At 37.5% G+C, this 22,208-nt stretch overlaps 1 protein-coding gene across 3 annotated transcripts in view; it reads right to left on the reverse strand.

The window, feature by feature from the left end:
- GNAS (GNAS complex locus) overlaps positions 1–22,208 on the reverse strand; it is a 162,319-nt gene that overhangs the window by 29,353 nt on the left and 110,758 nt on the right. For all 3 annotated transcript variants that reach the window (XM_072878731.1, XM_072878732.1, XM_072878733.1), the window contains exon 5: positions 12,517–12,614. In XM_072878731.1, the coding sequence (XP_072734832.1) occupies positions 12,517–12,614 (98 nt within the window). The remainder of the gene's footprint in view (positions 1–12,516; positions 12,615–22,208) is intronic.

The raw sequence follows: 22,208 nt of genomic DNA on the forward strand, positions 1-22,208 counted from the left end.
CCATTTGGGGAATATATCATCTATGCTGGTAAGACAAGAGAAGAACTCTTAAATCCATCCTCTCATCCCTTCTACAAACCCATTTCATCATGTCAAGATTCTTGATGACACTGCAATACTTCTTGGCATTAGTACCATGAAAGACTGAACAATAACATCCATCACTCATCTGATTTCATTTAAAACCTCACACTATCCAAAATCATCCAGGAGTTTTTGCAGATGTGAGCTTTTATAGCCTTCTTGAAGGCGAGACATATCACAACACCAATTTACAAATGGGGAAACTAAGTTTCACCCCAGTCTGGCCTTTGATAAAAAAATGTGTGGATCCTAAAGCAGTTCAGCTTGGTGGAACAGAGGTGAACAGTGAAGTCCTCCAGTAGAAATGGTGAAGAGAAGCCATTCAGGCTGAACCAAGAAAAGAGCTGAGACCGTACACCTTAACTGCAAAATCTGTTCTTCATGGCGTACATACTGATAGGCAGAGCTAATGAAAAGACCAAAATAAAATAACAATCAGTAGACTCGAGCAAGAGTGGTTCACTCCTGAGACTCAATCTGATGAAAGAATATCCAGAGAACAGCCACACGCTAATCTAAGAAGATTGCCTTGCCCCAGGTACGAAGCTTCAAGATGCCTAACTTTTCCACACTGCCCCTGATTTTATAACATCATAAATGAGTAATTAAAATCTAACTGTCATGCCTTAATAGCAAAAGTGGTGGACAGCACGTTCCAGACATGGTCTTCAGCAACTTTGCAAGTTTTACCGACATTGGCAATATATGAACAAAAATGGCAAATTAACACAATTCGCCGGGATTTTGCGTGTATATTGCTATTTTCATTTATTTATAAAAATTACCTAGGCTTCAGAAGGTTGGTGGGTTTTTTTGTTGGTTTTTTTGGTTTGGATTGGGGGCGGCGGGGGGGGGGCACAGGGTTGGTTTTGTTTGTTGGTTTGGTTTGTGTTTTTTTAATTGTAAAACCACAAATCTCTCAGCAGAGATCATACAGCACTACCCGGCCACCTGAACCGGGCTGGATACGGCTCCCACCAGCACCACGCTCCTTTGGCAGACCCTCCTCTAGGACCCAAGGCTCTTTCCCCCCCTCAGCTGCAAGAGCCTTCCTAAAAATAGCCCTCCGCTAGCTTTTACTCTGGCTGCAGTTTACATAAGCCCTTTGGGGGAAGGGGAACCTTGCAGAGTACCCAAGGCACTTCGCAGCCTTCATAGCAAATTCACTGTGCAGCCAACACATTTCAAGTGTAAATTACCATCCAAACACTGAAAACCCTCACTTGTATAATGAATACACTACAATTTAGCTTTATTGGTGGATATCCTTCTCGGAGACTTAATTAGTGTACCACAATACAAATATAGTTAACACAGAATTATATTTAACAACTGATTTTAACAGGCTTCAGCTACAAAACCAATGTATCATATACTACAGAGTAATCAGTTCAAAAATGGTATTTCAAATCACAAAACCTATCAATGACATCCTGCCTACAAAATTATTCTTAATCACATGTAAAATTGGCTAGCAATTTCTTTCAGTTTATTTAGGACTTAGTCACATACTATTAAAAAAATACTTAAAGAATACTCAAGTTCAACTTCAGTTCAATCAACTTGTTCACCTAATATGAGCTTAATCTATTTTTTAATTTTCAGCATGCCCCTCCTGAAGTAAGGATTTTATGACCATGTTCTCTGCATGCAAGCACACGGTCTCAATAAACTTTTGAGCCTGCTGGTAAATTTATAGCAAATGTACTGCAGAAATCTTTGTCAGAGGTCTCTCAAAAATAATAAATTCAGCAATACCTGTGAATGGAGGCAAGCACCCAGACAAAAGAAATTTTAAATTTAAGTCCCCAGTGAAGGAAAGGCTTCAATGTATCATCAAACAGTGGAGTTCACAGAAGAGGAAAAGGAGGGAGAGAACATGCAAGTCAGCGGCATTGAGTGCTTCCCCTCCCTGGGACTGGCAGTGATGTATCTGCAGTGTTTCAGCTGAGGGAATAATTGGGAATCGAACCTGGCGCTTTCACATTGTACCAGCATATGTACTGGCCTCATTTCATCCTTGTATCAGAAATTTTCTGTTGCCTCCTATCTTTCGGAACGCTGTTGCTTTTAATTCCTTTTTTAAAGCAAGTCTTTAATGAGGTTTTACGATATCTTTTTAGGTCTTAGTTTGATAAAAGTATTCTCCTAATTGTCGTCTTCTAATCTTAAAATGTTCCTTTTCTGCAGCAATACAGCATGAGCGATAAGAGCTCTCATAAAAAAAAACAACCCATGCTCCAAAAGCTGTCGTGCTTGCTGACGGCGAACAGCAGAAACAGCAGATCCCAAGGTCAGGCAAAAAGTTCCAGCAGCTACTCACCCATCAAGGCAAGTAAACTGCAAAATCCTAAAAATACTGGTCACACCTGCTCCACATTCGCTGCTATCGGAGCACACCAGAGACGCACACCATCTCAGCAAGCCATTTCCTGCTGGAACAGCATTTACTGTGGCTTCCACAGCAGCAGCCAGACCCGAGGGGTCTCCCCCGGCAAGCGCCCCGCAGCCAGCCCAGCACTGCACACCGCATCAGCTATCCCAGCACTCCTACCACCAAACCCACCCGCGGAACGCCAGTCTGGCCCTTACATAGGTAACGCAGAAGTGATGCAATCAACGCCGCACTCTTTCTTGTTTCCTCAGGCAATTATTTATAGCTTGCCCTGCATTTTGCGCCTGCAGATCTTCCTCCTGCGGGAGGGATTCCTAGTGAAGGCTGCTCCAGCCCGTATGGAAGTCTTTTATTCCACTTGTTTCTGTATCATATTGAATTGTTTGTTTGAATCACAGCTCAAAACAAACCTCATTCAGGGCTTTTTCTGTTTGCACAAAGGGAGGTTGCAAAAGCATGGGAGGAAAGGGTGAGTGAAAATGAATTCTCAGGAACTAATATGAGTTTTAACAGTCGCTTTGATTGATTCTCCACACTTGACAGCTATGTTTTTTTACACCACTACAGTACTCCAAGACCACTATACCATTAAGTCTGATACTAACAATTCAAGATGTTGTTTGCTCTGTTTTTTTAAAATAAAGTTATGGGAATTTTACAGTAAAACTGAGCACATTTTTAAAATTAATGGATAAATCATCAATATATACAAAAGTCTATTACACCCTAAGTGCACGACAACGTTACAGAGTTTACACAAACACAACTCCTCCTCTTATTTGAGCTTCTCATCCTAAATAATTCATTGTAACACACAGACTGACGGCTGTCTTCACAAAAAACAGAGGATTTAAGGATTACTGTGTACACAATGATCTACTATTTTACTGTTTCAAGTTTACTCAAAGTATGTGTATTTTTTTGAGAACTGAGATTACAGAAGTTTCACCTGCAGTAAATAGTTATTTTTAGGGTGAATTTGTTGCACTTTCCCTACCATAAAAAAAAGTATATCCTGTGCCTAGTGAAAATAAAAAAAAAAAAAAACACAAAAAAAGGGCAATACCATCTGCAAGATCCATGTATAGTGAAGGCAAACCAAAGGATCTTGAGCTTTCAGCAGTCACGTAGCTCCGCCAATTGCCTGACTTTCTGAACGTGTCAAACCTTGTCAAATGTTGAGCCTGTCTTGCAGTAAATGCACCAATTGTGTGTTTATCGGCTTTGCACTAGTAGCCCGATATGGTGTTTACTACAATAGTGAGATCCCCTCACTCCAGGAATGTGTGGCATTGCTTAAAGGATGAAAGGCTGCTCGGCAGAACACCAAGGAATCCATGCAATCAGCGATGTGTGTGAAACCTGTTGTTAATGAATTAAGTCACAGTAGGAGAAACTCCATCTACTTTAAGGGAGTTCCTATAAGGATGAATCCAGGCTATTGAATTTTTACAATCATGAAAGAAAAACAAAATTATGTAGTAACGCTATGTTAGGAGCTGCATTTAATGATCTTGTGTAACCATGCAACATACTAATTTCTCGAGTAATTTTTTTTTGTGTCAAGTCTATAACAACACTGATTAATCACTCAAAATGGATTGGCACATTGAGTCAGGGCTTTGAATGCAAACATGAAATCTTGTTTACTAATATATTAGTTGTTTGAAAAATATTGGTAATTTTAATTACATGGAAAATTATTTATGAAGTCTCAAAACTTAACAAATAATCAACCAAACTAATCAACAAAAATCAACCCTACACATCTCCTTGAAGCAACTGATCTGACCCCATCCTCAAAAAATTGAATTAATAACCTTATGGAAAGGATTTCAAAGTCTCGCTTGATTAAAAGCTAGAAACACTACTTTTCAAGGTGGCAACTCTTTAACTGTTTTGCGTAACTAACCCCAAATAAGTTTAGCTTTAGGTATACACATGTATACAAATCACAGAGTTATCTGCAGAACAAGCACCCTGCCAGTGTAGGTCACCAATTCTCATTCTATTACAAACTTGTACCTATCAACAGAGCAAGAGCCCAATACGATATTCACAGCATCTCTTCCAAAACCCTCAGCAGACAAAAGATGTTTTAAAATGTATTTCTAGCATATTCTCTCACACTATTAATTAATGCCACAACAAAAACTTTGAGGACGGGGAAAGGAAAGAGTGGGAAGAAATGGGGAACCTGTTGCCATTAAAATGCCAAAGTTAGTAAAAGTTTAATTAACAGAAGATTTTGGCTTCTCCATCTCCTGCTGATCGATCTCCTGCTGTATTGCATTTCAACTCTTCCCCTTCATCCACAAAAAAATTCCACTGCATTTGAATTTGTACATTTGCAGAGAACAGTGCCACAAAAAACAAAGCAGAAGCATGGATAGGTATCAGAAATATGCTAAGAAGTCCAGATACTACCGTACCAAACAGACTTGAAAGCAATTACAAAAATATGCATTTGACATTTGCTTTGAAAAAGCTCAAGATTATTTTATTTTCTCTTTTTGAAGTAGAAATGTCAGGGCTTATGCACATTTTGCCATTTATCTGTATTATTCGTGTATTAAAATGTTTAAAATCATTTGGTGATGCAGCATAATATTCTTTATCAAACAACACAGTTGACCATTTTTACCACTAGTAACAAGGAATCTGTTATTCTCTTTAGTGAATTATTTTTAACTCTCTGTTAATTAACTCCATGGGTATAGGCAAACCATCAAGAAACTGGGCTACAGAACAACTTTGCAGAATTCTGAACTGTAGCAAAGTACTTTTAGTACAGAATTATCTTATGAAGCTGCATCATTCTTAGGTTTATACAGTAGTAGTTACTCATACATTCACACTCTTTAACAACATCAACTTTGGTTTAAAGCAGTCTATTAAAGTAAAACATTAGCTAAGAGATACATCCTGAGCAAACTACCAACTGGACTCCACATAGTATTCTTCACCGGCTAACTAAAATGTCAATATGCTTGTTATTTAGTCCTGCCTTCATGACACCGTCTTGATGTGCTTTTGCCATTCAAAATGAAACTTAGCTGTCAGAGGAAAACAGCAATCTACTGAACACATCACATGGGTGTCCACTTACGATCACAGAGGAAATCTTTTATGGACAAACTTTATTTAAATAAAATGTTAACATTCATGCCAAAGTTTCAAAAATACTCTTGAGCAAGTATGTGCTTAACGTGAGCAAATTTTGTGCATGTGAATTTGTTACTGAATGAAGGAAATAGCTGTTGTATGAGCAAATGCTCCATTTGCACATGAAAGCCAGTGTAGCACATTGAGAAATGAACATTTCCACTAAATCAGGCATCCATGAACACTGCACTAGGGTTTATCCTTAACTCCGTAACTCCTGCAGTCATTAGCAAGTGATACAATTAAACTAAAAGGCAAAGTATGACTATGTGGATGCAGGACTGGGTCAAGAAATTGGGGAAGAAGTTCCAACTCAGCTTTTTCATGCTCTTCAGATCAGGTCAGCCCTGCCTCGAGCTGAAGGCAAATCCCTAATATTTACAACTAGACACAGAAAGGAAGTTGCATTTGCAGCCAAAGGCCAGAAAGGAACTGACACATTAACAGATGTATGGAACAAAGGAGAAATAAAAGCGGCAAACGAATGAAGGTAATGGGTGCAGGGGGGATGCAAATGCAGCAAGTGAAAGTGAAGGCAGAAATCGGATTCCTGGAGCAAACAGTTAAACCCTTTCACAATAATTCAGAATAATGTGGTGGGCATCACACAGACCTCAAAAGCCTGTGGTATGACTTCTTAAATTATTCCCGTTTTGGACTTGTAAAGGTCTTTCTGCCATTACGGCTCATCGCGTTTAGTATTTTCACTTATCAGTGCTCCTAATTCCTAATACTCAAGCAAGCTATTCCAGGACACCTTTTGTTTTATCTTGCTTCATACTGGGATGTAATTTATTTTGAAGCCAGAAGTTTATCTGGGGTTGAGTGTAGCTTGAAATTATGAATTTTTGATTAGCTGTGACAACAGTGGGAACATGTGTTGGATTCATAATCCATTTATTGGCTAAATATAGGTAATCTGATTTTCACAGCACTTGCCAGCAGGCACATCCCTGCTATCGACAGTCAGCAAGAAAGCGCAGACACATGGAGTAGTCAGGTGTAATTCAGCTACTTATATATTTGGACTCATTTTGTATTGGTAGTGACTTCACTAAAGTCATGCAAAGACAGGAGTTACTGTGCTTCCCATCATCTACAACAACGTATTTCTGCACCTAATACCCCACTGGATTGCAGAGAAAATATAACCTGGGCTGTATTTTTTTTTTAATTTAAATTGAAATTTAACCTTGTTTAAAACATGATCCTCTATTCCCTCAGGCTGAACAAGAGTAGGGAGAGGACCCTAATTCAGTTATGTCTAAGTGCTCTGGAATAAAGTAAGGTGGGTTTTATAATCAAGACTAAGGATTAGAAATTAGATAATCTGCATCTATTCCTTGGCTTGCCAAAGAATTCACACAGCAGTAGCCAAGCTCATCAGTTTTAGATCAGTGAAAGGTGACATGAATATTATTCTTCCTCACGGGAATGTTTAACAATATAATTGTTAATGTCCGTAAGAAGCTCATGTATGCCAGGAATACAGGCCAGGGAAATTCCTGTCCTGTTGAATGTGAATATGCAGACATAGCTTGCAGAGCTGGAGGAGACAAGAGCAACTATGCCAAAATCACATTGAGTGGAAAGAAAGTAAAAAGGAAAAAAAAAAAAAAGAGTAATAAATAATATGAATAAGAAAACTAGACTAACAGTAGTACCACTGATAAATCAGCCACTATTTAAAAAGGTGAGACCTTCAGCAAACGCACTTTACTGCATGTTCCATGACAGGAACTTTGTTATGAAGTGAAATCAACATGGAAGAAAATCATTAAGTGCTCAGATTTGGGCTCTTAATTGCTCTCTACAAGTCAGCAAATCCAAAAATAAAACACACTATAAATCTCAATAAAAATATAAAGAATTCACAACCCATAACAAATTAGAAATTAAAAAAACAGTGCGTCCACATCTGCTGATCCTTTAGCAGCCCTGCACAGCAGTCGGCTAATAGCTGCGCTCCCCCCCTTTCTTTGATAAGTATTTTAAAAACAAACATCTTAAATACTTCTCATAAGCTCTTCTGGAGCAGCCTGGCACAATTTCAAGCTACCGGAGTGGCTCTGCTGGTGCTGAAGTTCGAGAAACGCGACTCTGCACCTAGACCTGCCACCTCCCCGTGCTTTCTCCTTCCTCGAAATGGCAGGCAGCAGGAGAAAAGCCGGCGCAGCCGGCGGCAGGAAATAGCGTGAGAATGGGCTCCCTCGTGCTGCTTCCAGCCCTTCCTGATATCGGAGGGTGCGAAACGGGTTGCAAAGACTGTCTCTCACATTACTTCCTTTTCCACCCCAGCCAAAACCAGGAAGCTCCAGCTAGGAGATACGCAGAGAAAGCACAGCGTAAATGAAGCACAAAATCAAACTGGTGGCCAAGGCTAACTAAAGCAAAAATTCAAGGATCTGTGGGCACAGCATAATATTAGCAAGTCTAGAAAAAGCACTAGGAGGCTCACGCACTTTGCTTTGCTTTTGATTTGCTACATAGCTAATCCAAACATTACTGACATCAAAGCAATTTTCTTCAGGACATCCACAGACTTTGGGTCAGACCTTACAGGACGGTGTTGGCATCCTTCATGCCCTCGTGCCACAAACAGCACATTCGTATGGGAGAAATTCTACTCACTCTGACTACTCTGCTGTGTATTTGTGAGGCTTTAAGAACAGAGCTCCTCAAATGAAAACTGAGGTAGAAGTATTAGCAACAACAGCACTTCAAAGAGATCATGTTTGTTTATATTTGACAGAAGGCATATATTTGACAAACAGGTCTTGGCACATTACAGTGGAAATGGCTCCTATATATTTAAGTAATATATTCTAAATAAAATGCAATCCTGCGCCTTCAGGGAAGAAATATGAAGGATGGTAAATCATTTATTTATCACCATTTGGGGTTTTCTATATTCCAGACACTTCTGCGTTCTTCTGTTTATTATTAGCCAAGAGCCGTTATCACATGGCAGCTTCAGTACAAACGTTCGTTCTCTTCTGTATACATCCCCACAAGATGCAAAAGCAATGAAATTTGGTCTCCTCATAGATAATGCTCCCTCCTCAAAGCTAAAATGCATTCCTCTCAGAGAGAAGCTGCTGACAACCTCGCAGACCATGTTGTTCTAAAAGCAGAATTGAAACTAATTACTCAGTAAGTCCAGTTAAGAAAAGGGAAACAGCCCCCTTTCCTTTCTCTGCCTCTCAAGACTGTAAAATATGCCTAGGCAGGAAGTACAGTAAAGCTCATGATGAGCAGAGGCAGCTACTCTTTCAAAATGAACAGGGTTCCTCCAAAGTGACATTTTCATTTAGCCAGTGAGCTTGAGGAGAAAGGGCAGGATACCAGAAGGGCTCTCCAGCAGATGAGGTTACTGGCTGGGCCTCCCAGCTTCACACCTTCGAAGCTCACAACTGCAGTTAAAGGGAAAGCCAGGACGGTACCTGGGGCTTTTGGTAAAGTCGTCTTTTCTGAGCCAATGCAACCAGGAACTCGGTGGAGCAATGATCATAGTGCATATTAATGTTAACTTCTTATGGGGAGACACTGAAAAATTGTAGCAGGTCAACAAGAAGTATTGTAGTATTTAAAGTTACTGCTCAGAAGCAGGTGAAAAATACCATTTCCAGACTCTAAACACCTACATTTGAGTTAGGCAGATAAAACACATTAGGTTGGGAATTACATTCGTTCTCACTTTCCTGGGAAAGGACAAGCAGCAAAAAGTGGCTTTCCTCTCACCCTTTGTTCATCTAGGAGAGCTCCTGACTCATCAGCTAGTTCCCTTCTTCCCTCAGCACAAACTCTGCAAGAATTGAAGCCTCCATCTCCCCAACATCTGTCTTTTCAAGATGCTTCAGCACCCTGCGGCTATGCCATACAGTCCTTAACTCTGAAAAGACCTTCTGTTGGCCTACAGCTAAGCTACCTACACGGAGAACCAGTTTTTATCCATGAAAAGCAGAATTGTAAAAGCGGCAGTGTCAAACAGTCATGGCCGTCCCAGTACCTCACTGCCACCATCGCACCATTAACAAAAGATGGAAATAAGAGGAGAGAAAGGGCTTGTGCCAGTTCCCAGAGACAGCAGGCAGGATGGCGGGTGCTGCCGCAGCCTGCTGCCTGGAGCAGCCACCACACAAGCAGACCACAAGCCCTGCAATGTGCCCGCTCCCTGAGGACAGGCCATACAGACCAGCCCCTCAACTCCTCAGGATCCCTGAAGAAGCTCTGCATACATTTCATGCAGGTTTGGCAGAAAGAGGAATGAATTTCATTTTGATATTAACATTTCTGAAAGCCAAACAAAGCCGTCTAAGATATACGCTCCTCACTGTTCCCTACTAAAGGACAGACAGCATCGATTTTTAAACATTAGGCAGAATCTCCTTGCAAAGCTTCCTATATATAACTGTGTCACTTCCAAGATTGAAAAAAACTTTTTTAAAAAATGCAGAATGTTAAATGAGCCCATACCAAGACAAACTTTACACTAAGCAATTCACACTTCAAAAAATGACAGTTTTTTTAAAAAAATTTTACAAACAACTATAAAAAGTTATTTTTTTGTGAACAAGAAACATTATTTAGAATTTTAAAGTAATTCACCAAACAAAGAATCCATTAATATTTAAGAATTTATTCCACTTTTAAGAGCAAGAACGGATTTTTGGAAGCTGGAGTGATCTTGAAAGAGAAAAGCCAGTTTTCCACCCTCCATTTTAAGTATGCCTTTCTTGTTTTAAACAGGGTCTTCGAAAGGGGAAAGTGTTTAGAACCCAAGACTTTTCTCCGAAAGAACTCACAACTCCAACACAGTTTGCTCAGCTTTCTCTTCTATTAGCCCTAATGACAATAGCTTACACATTCAAGTTAAAATAGTCTTAACTTGACAAATCTCAGCTACATTTTGTATTTTGCCTTTGTTACCTTTTTTTTTTTTTTTTAGAGTGTGCTCGCCAGGTTAATTTCAAGGTATCAATCATGTCAGATTTTACAGGAAGTAATTTTTGTCAGGTCCCTTGAAAATTTAATATGATAAAAACAAGTTCAGAATTTCAAAGTGACGTTAACCTCCAAGCAAACATTTTGCCGTTAAAAAACTCTTACTTTGCATATTCTGTTATTAAAAACAATGCCACTGCATGATCAAAAATACCAGAAAGGACAAGAACTACCACAACTAACAATTAGAAAGCTCCTTCTGCAAGAAATAATGTCATATACTTTACTATCAAATTGAATAAATATTAGATTTATGAAATATTTTTAGAAGGAGACAGCAATGGTATCTTAGAAAAAAAATACTGTAATTTGTCAGCAATGTACAAGGTTTATTTTTGGCTCAACAGCCCATGATGTAGAATTACGTGTTCCACTAGATGGAGCAGGATGGTAAAACCATCATGAAGGCCATCCCTCTTGGTGACCCATGGAAAAGTCAATGTCCAGCAATCAGGGATGATAAGAATTTTAGCTTTCTTCTGTGCATTCAGGACAGAACAAAATTTGTTCCTCTTCCAAAAAAGGGTAACACAAAACCCCCTTAGTGCTTAACAATATTTACTTCTTCCTGTCATAGAAGTTGACTATTAACAAACACTAACCAGAAACAAACAGATAACCAAACACTATCAGAAACAAAACTAGTTTTCCCCTATTTCTACCAGCTTTACACTAGAAAGACAAAAGTTACTAGATAGTTGACAGAAAATGAAAATCTTGTAGTATTTTTTATTTTGTAGCAACTGAACTTGCAAAAAGATCCATTCCAAATGATCAAACATTAGTCACCTAATGCAAAAGACATCGCTACACATCAAACAAATTCACACTAGAAACAATGGCAAAACTTCAAAGAGGCTCCTAAAGCTGCGCAAGTCATAGTAAAATTATCTCCCTGGTCTCTTTTCAAACAGAGCTAATTGCTGATTTACCTTTAAGTCTACCTAAACAAACAAACAAACAAACAAGAACCTTACAAATTTTATTTCATCAAATGTTCTTTAAGAGATGCAGTAGTAGACAAACTGCAGTTGTCTATCACATGAAGTGAGAAACCTGCATTTCCTTGACCCTTCTCCAAAAGTCGAGAGAGTATAAACTAACAAAGAACAGTTTGAACCATTAATATTCCAGATTTAAGCCCTGCAATTCTTGAGTATACACAACAAAAATACCAGGAATGGTAACAATTATCACAAACACCTTGCCATAAAAAAAATCTGAACCATACTATATTGCTATATGTGATAAATAATTGCAAACATGCAGCAGTCTCTCATGACAATACTAATTATCACAGTGGTATAAATAGCAGAAGAGAATGAATCACTCTCAGATATGTGCAGGAAGGCACACCAGCAGAAGTCTTGGTGGCTGATCACAGGCTGCTGCCCATGATTGTTGCTGCCATCTCTTTGTTTTCAGGTAAGTAAACTGCACTAAAAATAAAAGCTACAAACATGGGCATGTTTCACACCAATGTACTTTCCAACTTACTAAAACTTGCTGCAGTATCTGAAACTGTCATTTGGAAAGGAACTGGTCTAAGTGGAAGAAGCAGGAAATTTGGTCTTTGAGACAATACAACTGTCTGCTGCATTAAGGTGTCAGCCTGTATTAAGACCATCTGAAAGCATCTGCAAGGTTTTCGATTAGATATTACTGTCTAACTGAATGCCAGTTTTTCCTACCTCTCCGAATAGCTGATTACCAAGAATTCACTATGTAGCATACACTCCTTTTCCACGGAAAGGAAAAGTAAGCATCAGGACCATCCAAATCACTGTCATTAACGTTCAAATAAATAAATAAAAAAAAATAATCTGTATAGCACAGTCAAAATACAGCAGAATAGAAACAGTACTTACTACTGTGCACAATCAATCAGTTGATATTCATTAGATCTCTCATAGCAAGCTTTCACACCTTCGTCTTGCCAAAGTGTTTTTGTATGTTCATAAAACTCCTGAAAGAGTAAAAATAGTATTAGCAAAATGGATTATATATGAAGAGAATCGGCAAATGGAAACATATCATTACCACTGTAATGAACGGTAAATGGTAGCATATTTAACAAAAAACTATAAACATTTTTTAGAACCTGACTACAAGTTGAGTTGGCTTTCTTAGTTGTTTTGACTTTAATATTTTGTAACACTTAAAGAACTGCTTCTCAATCATTTTGATTGAGTCCAACTATATATTGAAAGAAGGGTTAACTTTTCATTAATGACAATTCTGTTGGCCTTTTTAATAATCAATACTATTCGGTAACATTTGTTAACTCATGATTCCATTGCATGTTATATTTATTTGTCTGTCAAGATTTTTTTTTTTTCTTCAATGAAACACTACTTCTCAGTAATTCTTAGATACAGGTAGCAAATGATGATTAGGTTTTACTGGACTTTCCAAGTTAGTGAGGATCTTTGGGGATTACATAGGCATCTGTATCTTACTTAACTCTCTATCACTTAACTCCAAATATCTGCAGAATTTATTCTTTTACAGTGTAAAAGCATATTGAACTACAGAAGAAATACAGTGATACAAAGCTAGATTGTGTTTTGATTGTGTCAACCTTAAAAATTATAAGCCAAGATAAGAAAGCAGACAGCCAAAAATGCAATGCTTCAGTTCTGTTGACCCTGTACCACCAGTATAAAACACAACCAGAAGCTCATTCTTTTTTGCATATAAAAGATGCACTTTGGCTCCAACAGGGGCGCATACAATATGTAATTGTATTTCTGGCTGTCAGTCTAAGAACTTTGGATAGACTTAGAAAGAACAGCAGCAGCCTAGTGACTTAAATACACACACCACTGTGGGCATTACTTCTATCAACAACCATGGACTTTTCTTGGCTATCTCTCAGAGCTTTTGAAGTGGTTCGGACTAAATACTTTTATTCTGATTTTAAGTGGCTCAGGTAACTTATTCCAAATCAGCTTTTTTGCATCCAGGACAGCAGATGACCTTTAAAATAGTTGCTCTATATATTCTACTTCTCCCCCCATCCCTTTTCTTTACAGTAGAAATATTTTAAAGAAAAAGAATATATTATTTTAAATAGTCATTTTACTGCTTCAAGGTTCCTCCATTAACTTAGCTTTGGAATCACTCCCTCTCTTGGGGTATCAGTCTCTTGCATTCTTTTACTATCAGTATAGTACCAAGAAAGGGGTCACATCCAAATGTGACTTCCAAGGTTTCACTTGAAAATATCTTTTTAAAAATTCACCTTCCTACCAGAATGTTAACTAACACCTGAACTGCACCAGAACAGTAGATGCTTTAAATGGCATCTTGAAGATGCATAATGGCATCTTAAAGTAAATTTAGTGATGCAGATCTTCAAATCATCCTCTTTTTGGCAGGTATAAGATGCATATGTGATTCTGTGATTATACAATTGTGAATACCAATGATGGAAACAGCCTATAAAATGTAAATTTGATCTTGCTGTCATTGCTATTGAATATTCACTAGCTGCACATACACAAAAATGATAGTAAATGCACACTACACATCTGAAAAACTCTCTATGGTAAAATTTTGTTCTAATTTCCTTTAAAGAGATTATAAAATTTATATATAGTATTAAATGTATCTTTTCAGTTTGTTCCCTGCTTTTATGAACTGTTCATGAACAAAAAGACCAGTTAAATTTCTTTCATAAGTAAATAAGATTTTACTTGATTTTTAGTATTTATAGATTGTACAAGCATTTGCTGTTAAAGGACATAAAAGATGAATCAAAATCTTAATTCCAGTCCTCAGTTTTCTTTCTCCCACTGCTGGAATTATGTTCAGTGGATGCTTTCATTTTGAAGGTTTCCAATTTTCTGGCAGTTGGGGGACTGTCAATTACCTTCAATCTTCAACTGTATCACAGTATAGTGAGGAAAATGTCTTTTCAAAGCAAAAAGGAGTAGAAAGAGAAAGTAAAGGAGAGGGGCAGAATTATCTGGAATCTCACTGTATTTGAACCAAACCCATTTAGGGGTGGCTTTATATATTTATTTTTAAAAGTAACAGTAGTCTAATGAAGAACATCTTATGACTCACTCATTACTACAAAGCTGGGAAATTGAAAAATTGAATCGTCAATTGTACGAGGTTTTTTTGCTGAAACAGCAGCTGATTCAAATGGACACACACCATTTAAATTTCCCATCTAATCAAGATTACTTACACCAGACTTCAGATAGTTAATTGAACTATTTGGCAGAGATATGGTTCTAAAATAGACATCTACTTCAAACTGGGGTCAGCATCTGCCAAGCAAATTATGTCTAAATATACCCCAAAATACTCGCTTCATCCTGCATTACAGTAAGTAAACAAATAACTAGTCAAAGATAAGTTTACAGAAAATGCAATAAACCAGAAAGATTCTTCATAATCTTCATAAATGTACATTTAAAGTGAAAAGAGGCAGTGCCTTAATGAAAAAAGTCACAGCATAGTAAAACTGCCACAAAAATGAGGCACAAAAGTCCTTCCTCACTACTATTTCTTACTACAACTATGACATTCTGGTAGAGAACTGATATAAAGCAATTATTTCAAACAACTTATTAACTCCATCGTACCTTGTGGAGAAACATTTGGAGTAGTTTCTGCAATCAGACTCTTAAAATGGGATGAAAAGTAAATCCAGTTCCTGGCCCTAGCATAAACACATTGATAATAAAAAGCCTAGGATTTAGTTTAACAGAACAGTTACATATTGTTCAGAAGAGTCCTCCCTGTGTTTTAAGGGCAGTTCTTAACTTCTACGAAAATATGTGGATTACAATACTGGGATAATGATCAATATTTGTACCTTGTTAGGCCAAATTAGCAATAAAATACATAATACTGCCTTTCTGTCTGTCCTGCTAATCTGCATTATAACCAGCAATACTTATGCAATCTTTTCAATATGGTTATTAACTGTCCATGTGGGATGGAAAAGAATTTAAGTCCACATTCTTTGAACTTTTTATTGGCATTTCAAAATCAGGATCTACAACAAGTAATGAGTAATAGATTATTACCCTAAGACACAGTGGGGTTTTTTGGGGTGGGTTTTTTGTACTTCTTTTGGTCTTTTTTTTGTTTGTTTGTTTTCATTTTGGTTTAAAAAACTGAACTACATGACTTGTGATAGCCAAATATGAAGGCCTTTTATTAATAAACAATGTTTTTGTCTTTAGGCTGCATCAAATATATCCTCACACATTTTGGGACTAATGCTGACCCAGCTTACACAATTGGAAACTAGGAAGGTGTTCGCCAAAGAAAAGTTGGAACCAGGCTTATAGAGTTCCACTCTTGCTTTATTAGAAGCCTCCTTATACTAGTGACTGATTTTGGAATTAAGACAGAGTAGTTAGTTGCAAAAAAAACAGATTCGCCCTCCTCCCCAATACACCTACACTAACCACAATTCTGAAATAATATTTAAGAAAAAGAATAACATAAGAAATCCTCAGCATCCCATTTGAGTCATGGAATGTAGCCTGGGGCTACTCTCACGGAAGGCAAGTAAAACCACAAGATTTGTTATGTATTTAGGTAAAACAGGGGCTTCAGAGGCCATTAGGAAAATCAAGGTAGCGGGGTGGGGGGGGCGTAGTTTTGAGTTAAATAGGTCTAATTTGTATGAGATCTCTAAAAATAATAAGTTAGGAAACAAATTAACCAAAAGTAGCAGGCAAATTTCCTGAAAAGAAACAGTCAGAAAACTAGTCCTTACATGTCTGGTTCTTGTTTCCACAACACTGATTCATTTGCTGGCACATTCTAATATAACAGACTCTACAGCAGCATCAACACAGGTTTCTCTTGCACTATAAAATGGAACTCCTAACAGAACAGCTAAAATAAACAAATAATACTAAACAACAATTTGGTTTGAGACGACATCCCACAATAAACAGGATTTAAATGTTATGTTCCAAACGATCCATCGTATTTGCGAAGTACGGTCATATTATCCATTCTTGCCCTATGCATACTTAAAACTGAAAATATTCAAGTTATGTCATTTTCCATTAAAAAAAAAAATGCTGCAGTTACACAATACACACCCAAGATCCTGTTTAAACTATAGCTGAAGCTGTGTAAAGCAACAAAAGTCAACATAAGGATGACAGCATGGCATCACCAAGGATGGCGAGAAGTGAATTCTTCCTAAGCATTATGTCAAGATTGTAGCATTTATTTACTACCAGACCAGACTTCACACTTTTCAAAGTGCTAACATAACCCTAAAGAGGGAGAAATCCTTGCGTAGAACACTTAGGGAAAACGATGCCAACCTAACATAAATCTGAACAGAACAAATGGGGCTTGACTTTGAATGTGTTCAGGCTGGGCAGGCATAGTTTGAATTCCGGACACAATCCCTAACTAACAGGCTACGTTCCTGTGAAACTATAAAAAACTCTGAGAAAATCCACTGTCTGGGTAAATCTTCTCTGATCTTACTTAGATAACTGAAGTATCAAGGACCATGACTTGCTGATGGCAAGGAAGCCTCATCTCTCATCATACCGTAACACCACAATACTTAAAAAGTCATATTTATGTGAAAAAAAGTGTATTTCAGTATTAATGTTTTATTTATTAGACAACACTTTCTCCACCTGCTGAAAGTTTCCCAATACTGTGAGTCAATAGGCAACATTTGTAAATCGCTTGTATTCACTTACAGGAATCTACACGGAGCTCTAGAGAAAAAACCCAGCAGCGGAAATCATCATGTAAAAGGGATGCTTGGAAAACAGTACTTTGTTCCAGAAAGATCTTACCAACACCATTTTGGATTAGAAAAGGGGCAATGCAGAGTCTAACCAAGTTTAAAACCTACTTGTATTCGAAAATTTCAGCAAATTGAATAAATGGCAGCAGGTAAACAGTGCTTTTATTAAAAATTAAACCAGATAAAGTGTTAAAGGACTTGGAGGTTGAGCGTTTTGGTTGTTAAAAAAATAATTCTCAAGAGACAAACTCCAGGCCTGGGAAAAAATAAAGGAACCAAGATCAGCTTTTGAGAGGGATTCTAAAAGGATAAAATATTAGTAGAAAATGAAAGAGAAAAACTGGACATACTGTCTACAAGGTTCTGTTCCCTCCAGATACATAAATACTCAAGAGACTTTTAAAAAAATGTTTATGAAGCAATGTTTTATAGGCATTAGGATGTTGGCAGGGAAAAACATTGGCACAGTTCTTGCCACTATGACACCATGTTCATAGGAACCTCAGCATGGACACGCAACATTACCTTTTCTTTGTAAAATATAATATAGGGTGGATCTTTCATTAGAACAGCTTATTACTAAATCCAGCAAAAGTCAATGCCATCGAAAAAAAACCTTTACCTACTAAGAGGTGTGTACAACCATTACACAATGTTGTGGTTAAAACTGGGATTCAATTCCTGGGCAAAGTTCACTGTCCCATGGAGTTGCACGTTTCATAATAAGAGTTTTAAATAGGTCATCCACTTACAAACCTAATGATTAAAGGTCAAACCAAACCAGCTTCTAATTGTAAAATTGTATCTTGGAGGACATTTGCTTCTCGATGTGTTCAGCTTTTAAAAATAATATTGACCATTGGTTTCAAACCCCTTTACAAACCTACTGTGCAAGGTGGGGGCACGTGAACTTTACTTTCATGACAGTCAGGCAGTTCTGCTGCATTCCACTGACAAACCGCATTAGAACAAGACAAGGTCACAGGACGGCATGTGCATTCCAAGACAACTGCACAAGTTGCTTTTTTCCTTCCAGGATAGGTAAATACACGACAAATTGATTCATTTTTCGTTGCTCATATCTGAAATCAAGTGATTACTATTGACTGTAAGGCCACTCAGAGAAGAAAACTGATGGCATCTTGTCATTCTCCCTGTGTTTGGGCAGGGATACTAGAATGTGTTAAATTTGTCAAATCAGACAGTTTAATAAGCCACTTACTTGAACAGGGAAACATCTGCATTCCTAATGGTGTGAACAAGTGTTAATTATTGCTTGCTATTTTAGGGAAAATATGCCAATGATATCACAAAGGAAACGCATACCTACAAATAGTTGAAGATATGCTCCAGTTACTGGCATGTGTCCAGAGCTGAATACAAAACTCTTTGGGAAAGGCCAGAGTACTCAGCACTTCCCATAACTAAGTCAGAAATATTTTCAGCAAGTATTCAGTCTTGTTATCAATAGTTTTTCGTGCTTAGAAAAGAAGAATGACGCTGCAATATTTTGGGTTTCTGCTTACACATTTCTAGCAGCACAGATTAAACTGGATGTGGCTGCACGGACTGGACAATGGAAAGGGAATTTTATTTAAGAAACTCCTGTAAAGTCTGAACTTTCATTTTCCCCCTTTGTTAAGAGTTTCAAAACACCACAGTATTTGAGAAATGTGCCAACACACAATTCCATACGCATAATCTACAAAGTGCCATTGGTTAAAAAGCCTCACTAGCATAATACCACACTATTTCTCTTATTTCTACTTTCACAAGAAGTTTAATTGCCACAGAAGCTTAATCTGTTGATACTAGAACACTGCTCAGATTCAATCCTTTCACACAACTCCTATTTAAAGCACATCACGCTCATTAGGGAGGAAGAACTCACCTTTAGTGAGAGCACCAAGATGGAAGTTGGCAGATATGGACCCTACTCCCCACTTCATCAAGATTCCTCTGCAATTTTAAACCGAGTAATCAATGTTCCTCTGCTTCTTCAGAGTATACTCATACACGGAAAGAAGGCAATTCATTAATGGATTAAAGTTACTGATAGCATAAAAGGCTCACAAAGAAGTCTTCTATACCATTCCAGCTCTCTCTTGGGGCAACAGAGACCGGTAATAGAGGCATTTCAACCATCAGCTATTTTTGTAGACCTCTGGCTAAGAGGGAAGGTTTAATAAAACTCTGAGAAGTTTCCTTTGAGCCTTAAATTAGGGTTTGGAAAATGTCTTTCATATTATGTCATTTAGTTGCTTTTTGTGTAATGAATATATAATAAACTTAAAAAAAATAGTCAAATCAAATGACATGATTACCTTACGCAGTGCTAAGAACAAACACTATTTCAAATAATGGGTTGAACCCGGGACCATACGGTTCAACTTTGCTGCCCCCTTTCAGGTTGGAAACAAAAAGCCCATTTTTGCCAGAAACTTCCACCAACAGAAAAGGGTAAAAGATAAAATAGTTCCTCCTCATTCTAAATTCAGACAAATCCCAAGGACAGATCACTAATCATCTTACAATCTTTCTGAAGAAGCAGAATCTGTGTTCATAAAAGTATTCATAGACTCATAATACAGTCTACATTAAGAAATCAGGCTCACATACACTTACAATAGATTAATTAAAAGTTCTGTTTATTTGCTGGAATTTTTTTTTAAGAGTAAAAAGCTACCCAGTTTCCTGGGAGCTTAAGAAATCTTCAGACTTACTGGAACACTGAAGAAATGTCATGTACTCTCCAAAGGCAAGTTGAAAACCCTGACAACATGCTGGTGCTCTGAACAGCAGGACTCTACCAGAAGAGATGCTTGCATTTAGAAAACACGATACCCTTAACAGCCCCAGTCAGCTACGGGCACAGCCGGTCTGTGGCAGGATCAAAACCTGGAGTCACACACGCAGCAAATACACCAGCAAATACCTGTTCATCCACACACCTTCATTCCCACACGAGCCCTCACCAACTTCCATTTGAGTTTGACAAGGGAAAAGGCCTGTGCTTGTGGATCTCTCTCAAGATTTGGGACCTGACTTGTTTTTTAAATTCTGTCGTAACTTCATAAACTAACGGCACACTCCCTGTTGCTCTGTTCCATGTAAAAGTCTCCCTGTTGGGAAGTCACAGATGACTGCGTGTAAAAGGTAACTTTGCCGTACTACAATATATTGTATTTGGTACTGGAATAATGAAAAACAACTTTAAATTTACCACTAAGGGACACGTGTAAAGAGAGTATTCCACAGAATCAAAACGTAAAATAGATCACTATTTTTCACTTTTTTCTTTTTAGCTATTTCCATGCTCATCCAAGCTCATCCTTTACTCATGTGAGATGATGTAAATTAAACTAAAATTCCAAAGTCATGATTTTTTAGAAGCATGTTTATCATCACATTTCCAAGTCTTTGTACATTACAGAGTTTTTACGGCCAAGGGCACTTTGTTGTATGCCCAAAAAGCAGGTCCACAAGGTAATCTGCACATTTACATGTTGCTTAGTCTTAACATAGACTCTCACAGAAACTCTTCTCAAGCCACTGCAATACCAGGCAGGCTCACGGGTAAAATCTTATTTCATCTATGCGTACACCATTTTGTGATAGTCTCTTACTGTGATTAAAACCAGAAAATGCTTAAGAATTTCTATATTAAATTTATGCCTATTTCCTGTTTAATTCAGCTGACAGCTCTTCTATTTCAACAGAAATTGAATTAATCTGTTATTGTTCTTTAAGACTGCTGAGGAAAACGAAGATGTATCAAGAGAAATTAAGTCACGATTTCTTCAAATGAATTTCTAATCATGAACTTATGAAGCTACAAATATGGTATGGTGGGAATTTACTGGATAAAAATACAAGTGAAGAATAAAGCATTAGCATTTACTTCAAATGCTAATCAAATAAATTAATAATAAAGCAAAATACAGGGTGGGCTTTTTGTACTATAAAAACAACTGCGTTACAGAAAAGATATGCAGATAATGCCACTGTCTAAAGTCCTGGACTTCAGATTCTCCAATTTAAGGAAATACTTTATGGAATTTCAACAGAACTATGTGAACACCTCAGTGAAAGCACTGCAGAATTAAACGGGCACATTCCTTTAATTTTCTAGCCAAAAACGTTTTCACTTCATGCACAGAATAGGTTTTATTTTATTGCATGTAACAAATGGAAGCGTAAAAAGTAATAGCATCCCTGTTTTCACTGCAGTTAGAAATTGCTGTTACTGGCAATAAAATCTGGATTACCAGAAGGTGGGACAAGAGTTGTTCCTGCAGATGCTGCCACATTTAAGAATTGAATCGGGTGTAGCAAGAGGCTAATCACTATCTAGAAAAGCAATGCTAATTAGTAAAGCTGCTTAGCTCTCACATTTTATCTCATTTCTGTTCACAGAAGTCAGAAGGGAGACTGGCTTTTTTTTTTTTTCTTTTTTAAAAATACATGTACTCATTTAGGCTATATTTAAAGTCAAGGTACTATAATATTACTGTTCTTCTGAAAGACTGGCCTAAATATGTATGTAATTTTACTGAACACAGGCGTAACAATTTATGCAATTCCTCCTACAGAGATGCTGCTAGTTGATAGCTTTCTACTTTCTTCAGAAAAACAGATTCTCAAGCTTTTTCCTACAAATTAAAACTCAGGAAGAAAATAAACTCTAAAACAAGGTGAAAACTAGGGGACTTAACCTATATTTGAGGACAAAAGGGACAAATAAACAAAAATATGCAACCTTCATTACTAGACAGCAATATAAATCAAATCTTATATATGAATCGC

This window comes from Ciconia boyciana, chromosome 14, assembly GCF_034638445.1.
Source record: "Ciconia boyciana chromosome 14, ASM3463844v1, whole genome shotgun sequence".
NCBI classification, from domain to species: Eukaryota; Metazoa; Chordata; class Aves; order Ciconiiformes; family Ciconiidae; genus Ciconia; species Ciconia boyciana.